The sequence below is a fragment of the Gossypium hirsutum genome, chromosome A07 (genome assembly GCF_007990345.1).
Source record: "Gossypium hirsutum isolate 1008001.06 chromosome A07, Gossypium_hirsutum_v2.1, whole genome shotgun sequence".
Lineage (NCBI taxonomy): Eukaryota > Viridiplantae > Streptophyta > Magnoliopsida > Malvales > Malvaceae > Gossypium > Gossypium hirsutum.
Window position 1 is genome coordinate 97,298,073 of NC_053430.1, and position 18,772 is coordinate 97,316,844.

The 18,772-nt window shown below is 29.1% G+C and overlaps 3 protein-coding genes across 4 annotated transcripts; all 3 read right to left on the bottom strand.

Moving 5' to 3' along the window:
- Nucleotides 1-3,621: 3,621 nt before the first annotated feature.
- On the bottom strand, nt 3,622-6,201 carry LOC107926551 (MYB-like transcription factor EOBII). Its single transcript, XM_016857435.2, has 3 exons — nt 5,947-6,201; nt 5,633-5,762; nt 3,622-4,173 (listed from the first exon to the last, which is right to left on the bottom strand). The coding sequence occupies exons 1-3, from the start codon at nt 6,080-6,082 to the stop codon at nt 3,807-3,809; spliced, it is 633 nt and encodes a 210-aa protein (XP_016712924.2). The 5' UTR covers nt 6,083-6,201; the 3' UTR covers nt 3,622-3,806.
- Nucleotides 6,202-11,133: 4,932 nt separating this feature from the next.
- Nucleotides 11,134-14,309, bottom strand: LOC107926553 (ADP-ribosylation factor). Of its 2 annotated transcripts, XM_041116831.1 has the most exons (7): nt 14,087-14,309; nt 13,323-13,493; nt 12,328-12,398; nt 11,882-12,001; nt 11,654-11,772; nt 11,469-11,550; nt 11,134-11,344 (listed from the first exon to the last, which is right to left on the bottom strand). In XM_041116831.1, exons 2-7 carry the CDS (start codon nt 13,468-13,470, stop codon nt 11,339-11,341), a joined length of 546 nt encoding a protein of 181 aa, XP_040972765.1. In that variant the 5' UTR covers nt 13,471-13,493; nt 14,087-14,309; the 3' UTR covers nt 11,134-11,338. The 2 variants fall into 2 exon arrangements, with proteins under 2 accessions (XP_040972765.1, XP_040972764.1); XM_041116830.1 differs by having other exon boundaries at nt 11,303-11,550.
- A 906-nt stretch (nt 14,310-15,215) lies between these two features.
- LOC107926406 (polygalacturonase At1g48100) lies at nt 15,216-18,524 on the bottom strand. The gene is made up of 6 exons (XM_016857255.2): nt 18,207-18,524; nt 17,433-17,564; nt 17,164-17,349; nt 16,828-16,872; nt 16,537-16,744; nt 15,216-16,078 (listed from the first exon to the last, which is right to left on the bottom strand). The coding sequence occupies exons 1-6, from the start codon at nt 18,444-18,446 to the stop codon at nt 15,495-15,497; spliced, it is 1,395 nt and encodes a 464-aa protein (XP_016712744.2). The 5' UTR covers nt 18,447-18,524; the 3' UTR covers nt 15,216-15,494.
- Nucleotides 18,525-18,772: the final 248 nt, after the last annotated feature.

Sequence of the window (18,772 nt, forward strand, 5' to 3'; positions counted from 1 at the left end):
AACTTATCTCTTAAATACTCTTCAAATAAAAAACATCAAAAGTAGACAAAGCTTTAAATTGATCCAGTATCTAAAACAGAGTCGACTCTCAAGTTAGTACAGAAAATTAGAACACTGTCACTTCTTCACCACAATTTTCTATTGCCAAAAATAGAACTAGAAGAGAAATTAAACCTCCAAAGAGGTATGCCAAGTTTGATCTAGTTGCTTATGTTTTACATGTGGTTGAAGATATAGATGGAAATCAAGAGTCATCTATTTATTCCGAGGTAGTTAGCTATGAAGACTCAGAAAAGTGGATGTTTGCCATGCAAAAAGAGATGGAGTCAATCTACAAGAACAGAATATGGGATCTTGTGAAGCTTTCTAAAGGTAATAAGGTTCTTCATTGTAAATAGGTGTTCAAGAGGAAAGAATGGACTCCAGGAGTTGAAGAACCCAGATATAAAGCAATGCTTGTTGCAAAGGGTTACAGTCAGATTCCAGGTGTGAACTTCATAAATGTGTTTTCTCCAATTGTAAAGCATAGTTCGGTTTGAGCCTTACTTAGTATTGTGGCCATGTATGATTTGGAGCTCTAATAGTTAGATGTAAAAATAATGTTCTTGCATAGAGAACTTGAGAAGGACATTTACATGCAACAACCAGAGGGCTTTATAGTCTCAGTAAAAGAAGGTTGTGTTTGCTTGTTGAAAAAGTCACTTTATGGCTTGAAGCAATCACCAAGGCAATTGTACAAGAAGTTTGATTCTTTTATGACTTCTCATGATTTCAAAAGAAGTAGATTTGACAGTTGTGTTTATTTTAAAAAGAATAGTGTTCTTTTGTGTATCTACTCCTCTATGTTGATGACATGTTGATAGCAGCAAAAGATAAAGGAGAGATAAGAAACGCCAAAGCCCAGCTTAGTGAAGAATTTGAGATTAAAGATTTGGGAGCAGCAAAGAAGATACTTGGTATGGACATTCTCAGAGATAGAAAAGCAAGTAAATTGTACCTAAGTCAGAAAGGGTACATTGAGAAAGTTCTTTGTAGATTCAATATGCAGAGTGTTAAGCCTATTACTACTCTTTTAGCGGCCCATTTCAGACTTTCATCAACTTTGTCTCCACAATAAGCTGATGAGATTGACTACATGTCAAATGTTCCATATTTTAGTGCAGTAGGATCTCTTATGTATGCTATGATTTGTTCATGTCTAAATTTATCATATGCAGCCAATGTAGTTAGTAAATTCATGGCGAATCCCGGTAAAAAACACTGAAAAGTAGTTCGATGGATTTTGAGATACCTCCGAGGCACTACTGATGTTTGCTTACAGTTTAGAAGAAATAGAGATGAAGTCATTGGGTATGTTGATGTTGATTTTGCTGGAGACTTGATAAAAGAAGATTTCTCACAAGTTATGTCTTTATAATTAAAGGTTGTGCAATCAATTAAAAAGCCACATTGCAAACTACTGTTACTTTGTCTACCACTGAACCTGAGTAGATGGCGATTACTGAGGCTTGTAAAGAAGTTATTTGGTTAAAGGGGCTCTTTAGTGAACTGAATGAAGACCTTCAAATCAGTACAATATTTTGTGACAATCAAAGTGCCATCTTCCTTACGGAAGATCAAATATTTTATGAAAGAACAAAGCACATTGATGTTCAATATCATTTTGCTCGTGATATTATTGCTCGTGATGATATTGTTGTGAGCAAAATCAGTACTTATGTTAATCTTGTAGATATGATGACTAAGGCGCTTCTTATAACCAAGTTTAAGCATTGTTTAAACTTGGTTAGTGTTCATTGTTGAAGGTAAACCCTTAAGGGGTTACATGGAAGAGGTGGAGAACTTGTTCGTTGAGAATTCATGTCAAGATGGAGATTGCTAGAGTTGTGACCCAAATTCTTATTAAAATAAAATACAAGTGGCAAAATAGAGGGATCCACAAGGGTGAAATCTGGGGGCACAAGAAGAATCCTTATAGAACTTTACTTCCTCTGTTTGATATTGATTTGAATAAGGTGTTTCAACCTTACTACATTACTTCTACTATCTTAACCTATAAATAGACGCAATCTATACTCCTTATAAATTATTCGAATTCGACATAATGAATTTTCTTCTCCTTTGCCTTTGATTTTTCCCCAAAAAAGGTTTCCACGTAAAATCCATGTGTACTACTTTTCTCTCTCTTTTCTTGCCATTATCAACATTCTATTTTTACAATACGCTTGACAACAATTAGTTTTTTCTTGAAAAAATAAACAAAATGGGTTTTGGTATGAACTATCTTTGCTAGAATCAAAAGGATTTTCAAAAGGTTAAATAAAGTAGTTTCACGAATGGTTGATGTAATCTTCAAGATTCGGTCATAACATCTAGGTCGAGTTTGGGGTGTTACAAGATTGACTTTCAGGTCAGGTGTAGGATGTTACATTATCCTAAAAAACAATTATAAAAAGTTTCACCAAAGCATTCCTTAGGTCTTCAACCTTTTTGGATGTAGACAATGCTATCATGAATCCACACAAGCTCTTCCAATTTTCATTAAAAACCCATTTTCATGATAAACCAAATGTTTATGAAAATTGGTTGGTTCTAGTCATACAACTGTCGACTTTGGACTTTACAGAACTCTAGTATTGATTTGAAAACCTTAATTTATGGTGTCTACAAAACCTATGATTCTTAAGGTTAAAACCAAATTCAAATAACTTTAATAATTCATATCAAAATAGACTCATCCCAAATCCTCATAATTGAAGTTCAATTTCAAATTCGACTAAAAAAAAGTCGACTTTTAAAAGGGGTCAAAAATTAAAATCTTAGTGTCAAATCCTAAAAATCAACTTTTAGAACCTTAAAAGGAAGTTGACTTTTGTTATTCTTAAAGAAAGTTGATTTTTGTTCATAATATTTGGCACTTTGGTCATATAAAAAACCTAAAGTTTTGCATAAAAAAAATTCTAATACTAGATAAAAAGATATACCTGACCAAACTGCATGGGATCTTTGGATATAGACTAGTGTAGCGATTTGAAATATTAAATTTTTCACCTAGTTACAAAAATATTTGAATTTCTCTCTTATATTAAATTTTCTACACAAAAACTAGTGCACTTATTAATGTGATTGATTAAATTAGCGTCTCATTAAATAAAAAAATTACTTAAAAAATATGATTTTAATTATTTATTAACTATGAATCACATATTAAATAATTTTTTTAATAATTACCTCCTGAGCGTTACAAAATGTGGCATTAAAATATTTATTGTGGAAGACACAATGAATACGGAATTATTCTAATACTATATAAAGTATAGACATTTCCATGTTTGTTTGCCATCAAACATTTGTCCTTTTGCTAGGTTATAGAGAATCTAACAAAATACGACATTATATTTCTAGTTTAATTATTTTATACATACCACAATTAATTATCAGAGTTTTGTTTTTGTATAAATTTAGAGGGGTTGAAATTAAATTGTAATTTTTAAAAGATTAAATCAAATTTTTATATTTTTAGGAGAGCAAAGTACAATTTTAGCTTTATTAATTAAACTCGTGTTATAAAAAAGATATTGCTTATTTATCCACATCTCAAAGGGTATGTACAATAGCTAATTAGCATTGAAAACTCTCATATATATAATGTAGAAGGCTATATATATATATATATATATATTATAGTACTACAACGTTTCCTATTACAAGCCATACTTAATCCAAAATATTATATAAGTTCACAAAACCCTAACATTAATCAACCAAATTAATCTCAATTAATTTGGACTAACATTGATATTTATTTAATTACCATTAAGTATCTGCATGGACCATATATCCTCCATGTTCCAATAATTATCTTCTTGGCTCGATGGCGATTCGAGCATTACTTGTTGTTGTTGTTGTCCTGAAAATGCTTCAATGTTGTTGTAATAGTCAAATGATGACAACGGAGAGTATGATGTTCCCATCAAATCTGCATTTGTTGTATTTGTACTATTGCAAGGCAATTGGCTTGAGCTTGCTTGCTGATCAAGTAATTCACAATCACTTTGATTTGAATAGCAAACCTCAGCTGGTTTGTTCATGTGTTTCTGAATCCTTGTTCTCCAATAGTTCTTTATTTCGTTATCTGTTCTTCCAGGCAAATGCTTCGCTATTTTCGACCATCTGCACCAAACAACTCTTTAGCATCAAATCGTTTTACGAATCCTATTTAGTTCATACAGTTATCTTTAACAGGTGACATTTATTAGATTCGAAATTCAAATTCGAATAAAAACCCTATTTGGTTCAAATATATCCTTTAATTCAAACAAACTTTTTTGTCCTTCATTTTCTTGAGAAAAAAATAGTGAATAATTTCAGAACAATATCAAGACAGAACTGGATTCTTAATTTAAATCTAGAAACTTGAAATATATATTAAAAAAAAAGGGAAAATGTTTGGAACTCTTAAGTCAAATGCTACCTTTTGGTAGATAGATAGATACGCATTAAATAAGTAACATCAGACATTTTCTGTATATATATTCATATTCGAACATGTGTTGGACACGAATATTTTAAAAAAAAAAACCCCGAAAAATTTCGGATAACAATTATAATCTATACGTATATATATTGAATGAAGAGGGGCCAACCATGTCTTAAAAGCATCCAAAATATAAGGTTTGTGTCTATTTCGACCAAGAAAAAGAATGCTTCTTTTTTCTTCCTAAAAGAACACTTAAACATGTGTCCAATTGGAAAAAGGTTGTGCTTAAAATGGAAACCTTTTATTGTCAATCTGTTTTCACTAGCTGTATATCTTTTATATTTATTTGACACACTAATCATTATACATATCATTACAAAAATTCTTTCTTCTATATTTATTTTAATTACTATTAGTATGAAATAATAATAAAGTAAATTAAATCATAAAAATTTTTATAATCAAATGAAAAAAAAATTATACTCTTAAGGAAGAGTAACAAAATAAAAAGAGAGGGGGGATAATTAGAAATTAAAAAATAATATTGGAAGAGATCATTGAAGAGCACTTTATGCTTAATTTGGAGATCTTTCATGTAAAATCTATGAAGGGTAGGTCCAATTTTTATGAAACATAAACAAGAAAGGTAAGAAAAATAAAATGAAATCCAATTCAATGTAGTACAATTTCCACATGGATGGGGATTAAAACCTTCATAAATTTATATATAAAGAAACATTAAATTATCAAGTAAATTTGGTAGCCATGAAAAATTCAAGAAATAAAATGAAACAAAATTGATGTCCACAAATATTGATGATAAGAGAATCCCATGTGTTTGTAAATCAATTTGGTGGCTTAAAATGATTGAAACCCCACATTTTGAAATCCTCAAGAAAAAAAAAGTGCAAAGGTTGGGGGAAGTTTGGATTTGATGAACAAGTATATAGGCCTTGTAGAAGTGCATTCTTTTGGTCCACTTGAATTCAGAACTATGAAGTCATCATAATACCTAATGAAGAGTGAAGAATATCAAAGGGTAATCAAAGTTTTATATGATATAATATAAATAAATAGTTATATTATCATATATAATTTGTTTTTCCTTTGAGAATAATTATGTATATTTATCATAGTATGAAGAATATTAACCTGTTTCCCCACTTAGCATGCAGTTCCATGATCAAGAATTGTTCCTCCGGTGTGATATTGCCTCTCCGAACGTCCGGTCGAAGATAGTTTAACCATCGGAGCCGGCAACTCTTCCCGGTACGTTTCAACCCTAGAAGAAGTTTATCATTAGGGTTACCATATATCAATATCAAAGCATTACTACTATATATTGAATGAAAATTTTAAAATAAAAAAAATCTCTTTCATAGATTACTTAATTATATGATCAAAAAATATTGTTTATTCATAATTTTTTTGAAAACTCAAAATATATGTATAGAATGAGGAATTACCTGCAGCTCTAGCAAGAGAATTCCAAACACCTTCACCATGGTTGGCAATATAGTTGATGAGAATCAAATCCTCTTCCATAGTCCATGGACCTTTTCTCACTTCAACCTCTTGAGATTTGCATGGTTTTTTATCCATTTTTCTCTCTCTTTTTTCAAAAAAAAGAAAAGAAAAGAGAAGGATAGCAAAGAGGACAGAGAGAGAGAGAAAACTAAATTAATGTTTAAAAAAAAAAGAAGATGAAAAGAGAGGGAGAGAATGTGAAAGAAAAAGAAGGTAGATATGGGGATTTTATAGAGAAAAATTAAGAAGAATTGTTTTTTTTTTTGCTTAGTAATTGTTGATATTAAATTGAATGCTATAGAGTAAGAGCTTTTAACCTAATGATAGTGTTAATGATAACAAAGGCATGCATGCATGGTGAGTTACTACTGCATGCATGTCCACATATTATATTTATATATATATTGTTTGGTTTATATGTTTCACTATTTATTCTTTCTCTTTCTCATGCATGTGAGAATTTTCTTTACGTACCAAGTCATTTTTTTAATATATATTTTATAAAATAATATATAAATTAAAGGAATTTATATTAAAAATGAAGTAAATTAAAAAGAATATTTTTCTTGGCAGATATTTTCTAGAAGTTTGTCATGCAAAAAGAAAAAGGAAACAAATAAATTAGAATTAGCTAAAAGATTGTAAAAGTGAGTAAACATTATGTAATTATACAATTAATTAATTAACTTCATCAGTTTTCACAAAGATGTAAAAAATAAACAACAAAATTAATTAATTAATTATCGTGGATAGAAAAAAAAAGAAAAAGAAAAAGATTGTTCCACTATATATATGTGTGTGAAGGGAAAGCAGACTTTGAAGTAGAAGTGTTGATGAGTAGGTCGGGGTTTAAGCATAATATTAAAAAAGATGTTTGTTTAAACTCAATATAAAATTTTGTTTAAGTCCATCCATAATTGGTTAATTTAAGTCTATTTTAAGTTTTTCCATATTATTTTTTAATTTTTTTTATAATTTTTTATTTTTCATTTAAGAAAATTTTATATGTAGGGTCCTTAAAATTTTTTTTAAAATATTTACATTATAGTATTAAATATTATTATTGATTTAATTTTTTTATTATAAATTACATAACATATAAAAATAACATGATATAATATATTATCAACATTGAAAACGAGTAGGGTCGGATCGGGCTCAAGTCTTGAATATTCAAGCCTGATCCCAGCCCATATTTTAAATGGGCTTTTTTTTTCCCTAGCCTATTTTTCAAACCTAATATTTTTTTCAAAACTCTCCCGAATTTTGAGTGGGCCTTCAGGCTTGGACGGGTAACTCGGTCCATAAACTTTCAAGCCAATCCCATTTTAATTGAAAATAGTTATTTATTTTAAGAGTTTTCATTCCAATCAATTACTATAAATAGAGAATCAGTACGTTTGTACATAATGAGACTCGAACTTGAAATTTTAAATTTTTTTAAGATTTTAACCTTGCTATTAAGCTAAAACTTTATTGTCTAAAATAGTTTCTTTTAATTTTTTTAATGTGGAAAAAGTATTGTTTAACATATATCGAATAGTTTTTGAATAATCTAAATATCCCTCAGTTCCCTATCAATTTTGAAATTAAAAAAATTAATCCCTTTAAAGTAAGTGTAATTTAGTCCCTATAATATTTGAAAGTGAGCAAATAAGACAATCAATAAAAATATTTATTATTTTTTTAATATATGACATGTGTTGAACTATATTTTACAAAAATAAAATAAAAAATATAATTTAAAAAAATCTAAAAATCATAAAGAATTCAACGAAAAAATTCAAATTTAAAAAATATCTTACAAAATTATAAATTATTTCAAAAATATTAAATATTTTTTTAAAATTGCCAATACTATTTAAAAATTCATAACAAAATTTTAAAAAGATTTGATAAAAATAGAAAATAATTCAAAATTAAGATTATAAAAAATTCAAAAACATATTAAATAATACTCATTAATAATTTTTCAAATAATAAATTATAATCATTAAGAGTTCATTAAAGAAAATATTGTTTTGACGATTTTTTTGTAAATAATTATTATAAAAAAATAAACAAATCTTAAAAATAGACTGAAATATCCAAAAAATATAAATTTTAAAATAAAGAAACTGAAATTTTTATAAAACATATTAAAAAGATTAATAAATCTTAATTAATTAAACTTTCAATTTTTAATTATTTTATGAATTTTTAATCTCTTTTATCGAAATTTTTATTTTTTTATTTTTTTGTATTTTTTAATCATAAGAAATCCTTTTAGATTTTTTTATGACTTTTATAAAATTTAAAAGTGATATTATATCATTAATTACTTATTTTTTCAAAAATATCTTTTCATTAAAGAATTTTTTTATGAATATAATGTAATATTTTAAAAAAATCATATCATTAATAAATATTTGGACTTTTTTTTTATTTTAAAATTTGGGCAATTTTATTATTTATTTTAAAATTTTTAAATAATTATTTTTTGAAAATTTCATTAATTTATTATTTTTACAATTTTTAAATTTGATATAAATTGTTGATTCTTTTTATTTTTTTTTAAATCAACCAACAACACTAATAAAAATAGAAAGAAATAAACTAATTGAGTTCATGAATTTACCTAAATCACGTTATGGATTAATAGAAGAATTTTTTTTATATTGGAACTAATTAATTATAAGGTGCAATGCACGAGAAATCAAATTATACAAAAAAATTGAATATCCCAACTCCCCCATAACATAAGGTGCTTGAAAATAGTTGAAATAGTTTAATAAGAGAATTACGTATTAACACAAATAATCTCATATTTAAAATTGACAGACTAAATTACTCTCTTTTTTTTAAAGGTATCAATTTTTAAATTAATAAAGATGTAAGAGCTATTACCCATTTTAATTAATCGTGTTTTAATTCGGTACTTTTTTATATTTTATATTTTTTAATATTATTTTTAAATAAATAATATATTGTCAATGTATCAAAAATTTACTTGAATGTTTTTTATTATTTTAAGTAATTTATTATTATTTTTATTATTTATGAATTTATATGTTTTTTTAATACATAATACTTTGAATGTTTGGCTATGCTAACTTTGTGCATGATAGATAGATAATTTTTAAAACAAGGAAAATAATTTTAAAATATATGTGTTAAAATATGATTTTATATTTAATATATATGATAATATAAATTTTTTTATTCTGAACTTCATATATTTTGATACTTATATTTCTTTTTGGTTCATTTGGTCTTTAAATTTAGTAACTAAATTCATTTTGGCTTGTAAATATGGATTTCATCAAGATTTGATGATGTGACATATTTTGTCAAAACAAGACGGGATCGAACGGACCGAGAACTGATTGTTATAACTGTTCAAACAAAGAGGTTGTATCAATTGACTTAGAAACTACTTGAAATTGATAAAAATCGAAAACCGACAAAATTGGTAGTCGAATTGGTTTAATATTTTCTTATATTTTTATGAAATTTTAATTAATGGTTTGGCGGTCAGATCAATCGAACTAGTTGAATCAAGAACTGGTGGCATGACATGTTTAACCACCAATCCAATTATTAAAACATTGAATATAACACTCTGAGATTGCACTACATCATTATCCGAAATTTTATATAAATTTGTAAATTTTCAAGTGATGATACGACACAATTTCAGAGTGTCACATCATCAACCTTTTACAATTTTTTAAGTCCAAGGATCAAAATGGACTCAATTGTCAAGTTTAAGTGCCAAAGTAGAAAAAAATACGAGTACTAAAGTGAATCTAGTTGCCAAGTTGAAAGACTAAAAATGATATTATCCCTTAATTATATTAAGGGTGAAAATCATGAATTTAATGTGATTTGTTAGGGCTAAGACAAGTGGGTAGACAAAATTGGGAGGGGGCTATTTCCTAATTTAGAAACAAAATATTAGCTTTGCTTTCCTAATTAAAGAAAACGGATTATGTGGTTTGTGAACAACAATCAACTTTGATTTAGAGCCAAGTTTGGGTTTTATAATATAAATAAATCTCAACCATAATAAAAAGGTTGTGGCTAATATTTTGGATTAGGCTGTCTTCAACTATGGCAAAGTTGATGGACAACTTCCTTAATAATGCCTTATTCTCCTTTAAATTTAAATCATAAACTATGTTCATCTATATTTTTTTTTAAATTAATATTTTTTGTTTATAATTTAGTAAGTTCATTTTTTTTCCTTTTATTGCTATTATATGTATTTTTGTTCAAAAAATAACTTAACATAATTTTTAATATACCATAAACTTGAAATACGAGTTGAGTTGAGTTTGAGTTTTCAATATTAAAGGTCAAATCCATCCATATTCTAAACGATTTTTTTCTCTTTCTTTTTTTCTTTTGTTCAAATCTGTTCTCGATTCTAAAATTGAATTACGATTCAATTGAACTAAAACTCAACTGGCATGTGCAAGTAAATTTTTTTAATTGTATTAAATTGATTTTAAACATTTAAAATAAAATGGCTATATTTTGAGAAATTAATCAAATTTTATTTCGTTTTCTCACTTATACATATGAACATGTAACTCCTTCCATGTGCACTTAAAAGGCATCTTCACGCTACTTGACGAAGAAGAACACCAAATAATAGTGATAACACAAATAGAGTAAAATAAAAATAAAAAATTTCGAGTTAATCAAATTAATCTTTTCGAGTTAAATATTTTGAAATCAAATTAAATTTTATATTTCAAATAACTTAAATAACAAATTAATATAAATATTTTTTTAAACTCTATCAATTTTGAAAATAAATAAATTAATCACTTAAAAAATACAAAAACAACTCAAAATATTTATAAAAATTTCAAACTTTATATTTTAAAAAAAATTAAGAAAAACCTAGAGAATATATAAACTTCAAATTTTTTAAAATAATAATTTTAAAATCAATTAACAATTCAAATATATCATATTAAAATATTTTATTCTTTTATTGTTCTATTTTTTTTAAATTAATTATATTGTAACAAGATTTAATTTGACATGTTTAATTTTTTAATTTAACTCAAATAATTTCATTCAATTTGACTCGACTTAATTAAAAAAAATTATAAATCAAGTTTAAGATGATAAAATAAAAAATATCAACTTAATTAAGTCGAAATATTTTCACTCCCTAAGAACTCCCATTTCCGAAAGTCACGAGTATAGTTGAGGTTAAACAAAGCGCATATCGCAATATCATATCTAATAAACATTCCGTCGTTACGAAGAAGTTTCGTATGGCAGAGGAAGCTATCTTGGCCAGAGTTGAGCTAACAATCAAACACCCATCCTCCCTCATGCCTGCAAAAGAAAGCAAATTATGACTTCGATCTAAACCCAATCTGACCGATGCTTTCAATTCCGTGTTTATTATTCTATGATAGTTCATGCTTTTCTACTTGAATGTTGTGGTTTAAGCACTTGCCTTGCTAGCAATGTTGTTGGAAAGCCAATCGAGTCCCTCGTAAAGGCCTTCTCCAGAAGTTGCACATGCACTCTGGATATACCTGTAACCGACAGGACACCAAATCAAAACGGAAAATTGCACAAATAATGTGAGCCTAAATCATGAGGGTGGGGAAAAAGGCAAAAACGAAAGGTAATATTTACCAGTGGCGCTGGCGGAGAGAATGAAGACCAAGCTTATCAGTTATTTCAGCAGCATTCATTGCATTGGGAAGATCTTGTTTGTTGGCAAAAACGAGCAAAACGGCATCTCTCAATTCATCCTGAAAGGGGAAAAAACAGGTTAGCATATGTATATATATAAATATGTCCATGTGAGATAAAAAGGAAAAATATTTCATTGGATTTTCCGTATTTGACTATGCAACATACTTCATTCAACATCCTGTGCAGTTCATCCCTTGCTTCAACAACACGGTCCCTGTCATTGCTATCCACCACGAAAATGAGACCTTGAGTGTTTTGGAAATAGTGCCTCCACAAAGGACGGATCTGCATCCGAAAGATAGAAAGTGACTATGTAGAGATCCAAATAAATACAGTAGAAAGAAGAATTTCCACCAAGAATACGGCTTCTAGGTCCAGCATATCAACACCACAAATGCCAAAAAGGATTCTTTTCACGAATGACAATCAGCATGCATTATTGGAAAGTTTTATGCCCGTGGATCCCTATGCATGAATTCTAGAAAATAATGCTTCGCGATGTATCATCTAAACATCACAATACCGAAATGTGGGATGAATCTGAGTAAATGTCACAATACATTTTACATATGAACCTCGTTCCATTGGTTTTTTTTATTAATATGTGTTACCTTGTCTTGGCCACCGACATCCCAAACAGTGAAGCTGATGTTCTTGTATTCCACTGTCTCGACATTGAACCCTTCAAAAAATATACAAATAGACCTTTAACATGGTAAACCACCAAAATCCATCTCATCATAAAAATCAATCTGTAAAAACTACCACTCAACTAATCAAAGAATTATACTTAATAAACCTTTCTTCTTCAAAACTATAATGATACCGCTAAAAGTTCAAATAAAACAAGCAGTAAATCTGACTTTTCTTCCAATCCTACGAATCATATAGTTCCTTTACAAATAAAGATAAAACTACATTGTTCACAAACCGACCGACAATAACATAAGAACCAAGACTGACAATCATGGTCGGTTATCAATAAGGTAATAAGATTCACATACAACAGGAAAGCTGAATCAGACTTATTTGATTCACAAACCGACTGAGGTCCAAGGACACAATCATGGTCAGTTATCAATGAGACAATATGATTCACATATAAGCACTTCAATCAGACTTATTTGGTTCACAGACCAACTGACAATAACATAAAGATTCGAGGGGTAAAAGTATCATAAGAGCCCCTATACTAGGAGTCAAATTGCATTTTCCCCCTTTACTCAAAAAAGGGCAAATAAGTCCCAGTATGTTAGATCAAAGAGAAAACTGGTCATTTCTATTAAAAAAATTCATCAATTTCTACGGTTACTGACAAAATAATCAAAAAGTTACACATGGCCATGTGTAACTCATTCTGACATATAAAGACAGTTTTTAAAAGTAAATGGATGAAATTTTTAATAGAAGGACCAATTTGTTCTTTAAGCCTCCATGATACTTTTACCAGAATCTAGGCCAAAATCATAGTCAGTTATCAATAAGATTCAAACACAACAAGCAGTTGAATCAAACTCAAATTATAAAGCAAAACGAAGTCTTTCAAACCATTTCTTTCAATTCGTAATTACAATACAGGGGAAATGTGAATCTTCCATAAACTCACCGATGGTTGGGATAGTGGTGACTATTTCACCGAGCTTGAGCTTGTATAAAATAGTAGTTTTACCAGCTGCATCAAGACCCACCATTAAAATACGCATCTCCTTCTTGGCGAAAAGCCGGCTGAAAAGCTTTGTAAAAGACAACCCCATCTCCCTCTTTTTTTTTCCCTTTTCTAGCTCGCAACATCGAATTTTCACATAAAGAGTTAGCAAATCAAACATTAGAAACCCAGAAAAACACTAATAAATTTCGAAACCCGAATAAATTCAAGACAAAAAACATCAACTTGATAGAAAATATCAAAAATTATTCAACCCAAAAATCTAAAAGCAAAAAAGGAAAGGCACAAAGAATCATCAAATATAACATCTACAAAAAAAAAAGAAAAGAAAAGAAAGAAGACCCAAACCAATAAAATTCAATACTAAATTCAAAAACAATGAAATAAACCCAGAAAACTTAAAACATATACAGATATATACATAAACTTGATAGAAAATATCAAAAATTATTTAACCCAAAAATCTAAAGAAAAAGGGAAAAAAGCAAAGGCATAAGAATAATCATATACATACACAAAAAGAAAAACCCAAACCGTTAAAATGAATCCTAAATTCAGAAAAAATAACATAAACCCAGAAAAATTAAAATAAATAATAATAATAATAACAAAAGCAGATATATCAAACAAGCCCTGAATAAAAACGAGTTAAATGAAAAGGGTTAAAACTTTGAAAAAATCATTGAAAATAAACGATTTTTTACCTGCTTTGGTCTCGATAAAAGAACTTAGATTTCAGGGGGGGAAAAAAGGAGAAAAAGGAATTTTAATTAGGTTACCTTTGTGGAGAGTTTAGAAGGAGGATCTGATATTATTTCTCCTCAGAGTCTCCCCGTTTATTTCTCTGCTTATTTTATTCTTTTAAGTGTTTTATTTAATCAGTGGCATCTAAAAATAGTCTGCTCAAATAATTTCATTCCAGGGTAGTTCCTGGAATTCCAATGTTTCCTAGGGGCTTAACATGAATTTGCATTTAAGAAAATGGTAAACTACGCCACTAGTCACTACAATATGAGTAAGTTTTCATTTTGGTCACTTAATTAAAAAAAGTTACTATTTAATCACTGAACTATTCAAAAGTTTTCGTTTAAGTTATTGGACTATTAAAATCAATGATATATGGCTTTCTCTGGTAGCAATGCCTATGAAAGCTCTTGCTCTTTCTCTTTCTACTGTTTAGTTTTTTTTTCATGAAACAGCTTTGAACATCACAGATCTATGAGCCAAAATTCAAACAGCTTTTTTCACCATTCTCCGACACTGGCTGATAGATCAGCTTGGAGCTAAGGTATGTTCTTTTACTCATTGATGGATATTAAGCCATCGTACCAATCATCAAATCATTGTTTGGAGCTCGCTAGCAGAACTTTAAGAAGAAAAAAAATAATTTAGTGACTTAAATAAAATTTTTTAATAGTTCGATGACTTAAATGAAAACTTTTGAATAATTTAGTTATTAAATTATAACTTTTTTAATTAAGTGACTAAAACGAAATTTTGCCCATAATTTAATGACTAAGGGTGCAATTTAGCTTAAAAAATAATAGCAAATTTTATTTGATATGTGTGTTGACCTAATGGCCAGGGTGTTCATCGTCTAAAGTGTGACATCTGTTCGAGTTAAGCTAGTCACCTTATTATTAAGGTTTTACCCTTCCCTTGTAATTCATCAAAAAATAAAATATAAAAAAGTCAAATAAATTAAAGGATAAACTATACCGTAGGTCACTAAACTATTAAATATTTACGTTTTAGTCACTCAATTTAATTAAAAATTATTTTATTTTACGTAGAATGATTCATCCACAAGTAAAATATATGTACTATATTCATGTTTGAATAGATATGGAATAGAAATATTGGATTACAAATAGCAAACCAAACCAAATACCTTTCACTTGTATATGATAAATTTTGCATTGCACACCTATATTAAATATGGCCACAAACTAAACTAAATCCTTTTACCTACATTGCCGAGGAAACATAACTTCCTGCAGGCAACAAATTACAATGCACTTCGTACCAATTTGAAACATATTGTAACTGAAAGCCCCAAACCCTATATTTTTACTAATCATATAACTGGTACGTACTGATATCGGGTATTCATCAACAAGAATCGGAACTGGATTGAGCTCCAGCGTTGAATGGTTTTCCACTCTCCAAACAACTAATTGGTGGTTCAGTTGATGTTTTGAGCTCACCATATGTTTCCCAACAGAAAGGTCCACTGAGAGGATGGTTTTCTTTAACTGATTGCAGCTCGATGGTACTTAACGAAACCCCACTGCACGGCAAGCTATCGCTGCACGCGAAGTGGACCGGTTGAACTGTATAGGTTCCTCGTATGTTTACGTAGTTTATCTCCGATACTTCTACAGCCGAAGATTGATTCGAGCAGTGGCTTTTGTCACAATAAAATTGATCGATCATTATTGGAGTTTCAACTTCTGATAATTGTATGTCTGAGAATGTCACTTGTTTCACTGAACCAGAACCTCCCTGCCATGTCTTGATTCGGACACCAGTTAATGTGTTTTGTAAATTGACATCTCGAACAGTAATGTTGGAAACACAGGCTTTGGTTTTGTCTTTTCCAAGTCCTCCGATGCTGATTCCATGGCCTGGTCCACATTTCACATCGTGGATATATACATTTGAGCATCCTGTTTGTATCGACACACAATCATCCCCTACACAAGCCAAAAGCAATCTCTTGGTTAGTAACTTGTTCATTTAGATACATGTGTACAAATATTTTAATATGAACATGTGATATTACTTTTCATGTAACCTTTAAATATATAGAAAATTTTAAAAGAATTTAAACATATTGGCGTTGACAAGTATTTATATCTAATGTTTCATATCTGAGTCTAGTAGTGAAGTAAGAAATTTTTTTTGAGGGAGGACATAAATTAAGTTATATATTTTTATGATAGTAAAAATATAATTTCACAATTTTAATAATTATTTATATCTTTGTCGGCCAAAACCACTTCCTTCCTCCCATTTTCGTCTTGTCTAAGCTGCTTCAAGTATTCATTTTTCTTGAAATATTGGTATTTGATCCCAGAATCCGATACATATTCAGTCATATTACGAGTGTATAACTCTTCAAATATGTAGAAAAACTTGAAAAACAAATTACCACAAGCAAGAGTAGCGGCGGAGATGACGACATCTTGGGAGTTCTGGAGGTGAATGCCATCGGTGTTGGGGCTGTCACCGGGGGACGAAGCAACGAAGTTGGAAACCTGAACGCCTGTGCAGTCATCGAATTTCAAGTGTGTTTGGGGGCTGTTTTGTATCGTTATCCCACTCACTGTTACACCATTACTTCCATAGAATCTTAATGCCTGCATGCATGCGTTGCCAATACCACATCATCATCAAACAAGTCAGCTTGTAAAATATGGAGTTTTAAACAAGGATGACTTACTGTTGGTTTGGTGCTTGACATTTTTCCATCCAGCTCACCACTTATCTGCCCCACACACAAGCAAATAAAAAACAATTAAGATTAAAATTCATTTTTGGGTAAAAGTATTTAGGAGGGGAGTTGAGTTGTAATTTTTCCTTTCTATTAAAAAATAGATAATTTAGTCCAGTTTTTGTACTTTAGGATGAAGAATATTTCCGTGTAGAAATGGATGATTTATTTTCTAATAAAAAGGGCTAGTTTATTCTTTGATTTAATATGCATTAATTAATTTGTCTTAATTTAACTCACAATACAAGGGCCTTGATGACAAATATACCATTTAGAGTATCTTACCGTGTGATTAGTTGTGGAATCTTGTAGTTGAGCAGTGGGTGAGTCATTCCACCACACAGAACCTTGACCATCAATGGTACCTTTGCCTTTAATTGTAATCCCCTTCAGTTTTGTAAATTCAATCCATTGCAACAGGCCTGACCCCCAAGCTTTGGAATTTGTTGGAGCTATAATCTTCCCATCCAACTACATCATTTTTTTTTTAATGCATTAGTCTTTTGGTATGCGGAAATATTGGAATATTAAACTTACTGAACTGATTTATTTACCTGAAAGACGATATTGGGTTGACAATTGGGGCCTGAGAAAGAAACAGGTCCAACAAGGAATATTGAACCCGATGGAACCATCACTGTTGATGCCTCAACTTTACAAGCATCAGCCCATGCTGCTTCGAATGCCTGGTTTTGCAATCAACCACATCTTTATTTCTTTGGAGATCAAATTTAATGAGATGTGAATCGGATCAAATCGTACTTGAAAGTGTCGAAGCCCGTCTGATTTGGTAAGTTTAAGGCTTAGAAAAGATGGTTTTTTTTTTTGTAAGTCAGTTTAGCTCAACTTGTTATCAAATTAAATAATTAAATATTTTTTTTATGTGCATAATAATAAATTTGATTCTTAAGGTTTTTATTAATTTAGTTCATTTTTTAACATCATTAACATTAAAAAAAAAGTCAAAATCGATTTTTTAATGAAAATCTTTATTAAAACATAATCTTTTAAATGATGTTGGTGTTGCAACTAACGTGATAATTTACGTGTACTTAATACTAATATAACTTTATTTTTTATATGTTATGTCAACAAATAATTTAAAAATTAAAAATATATTTTTAAAAAATAAAAATATATATATAGCATGAAGTACACATAAATCGTCCTATGGACTACTATGAAAATAATAAGTCAACTCTTTTTAAAAAATTATAAATAAAATTTAATTAAAAAATAAAAATTAATTTGATAAAAAATGTAAATATTAAAAATTAAATTTGTTATTATGTTTTTTTTAATATTAAATGTGGTAGTAGCACACGCACCTTGGAGTCATCTGTGCGTCCATCACCTTTGGCACCGTAGTCCAACACATTAAAGGTGGTAGTGGCGTCGGCTACGACGTCAGAGCTTCCTCCCTTCGCCATTAGACGGCGGAAACCACCAGCTATGCTCTGCTTCCTCCACTGTTTGCCTTCCCTAGCACTATACGTCACCTCAAAGCTCGAAAAACAAAACAGCAAAACACTAAGAAATGCTATACTTGTCGAATTAACCCTACACATTTTGAACTTGACAAAAAAAAAAGAAAAAGAAAAGACAGGTTTTGGACAGTTATAAAATGCTTCTTTTATGTTTATGTGATTCGTGGAGATATTGGATTAGTTATCTGATATATATATACGAAGGTATAAGCAGTTCACGTGCTACACAGTTTAATGAAATACAAGACTTGGGAAATAATTCAAGCTTATTGGATATGAATCTGTCGGGAATCAATTAATGTATTGATATGGAGAAGAACATTAAACTCTTTAAACTAGATTTTTAATTTTTTAAATATATTTTTAATTTTTATAAATTTTTTAATGATTTATTTAATTGAACCGGT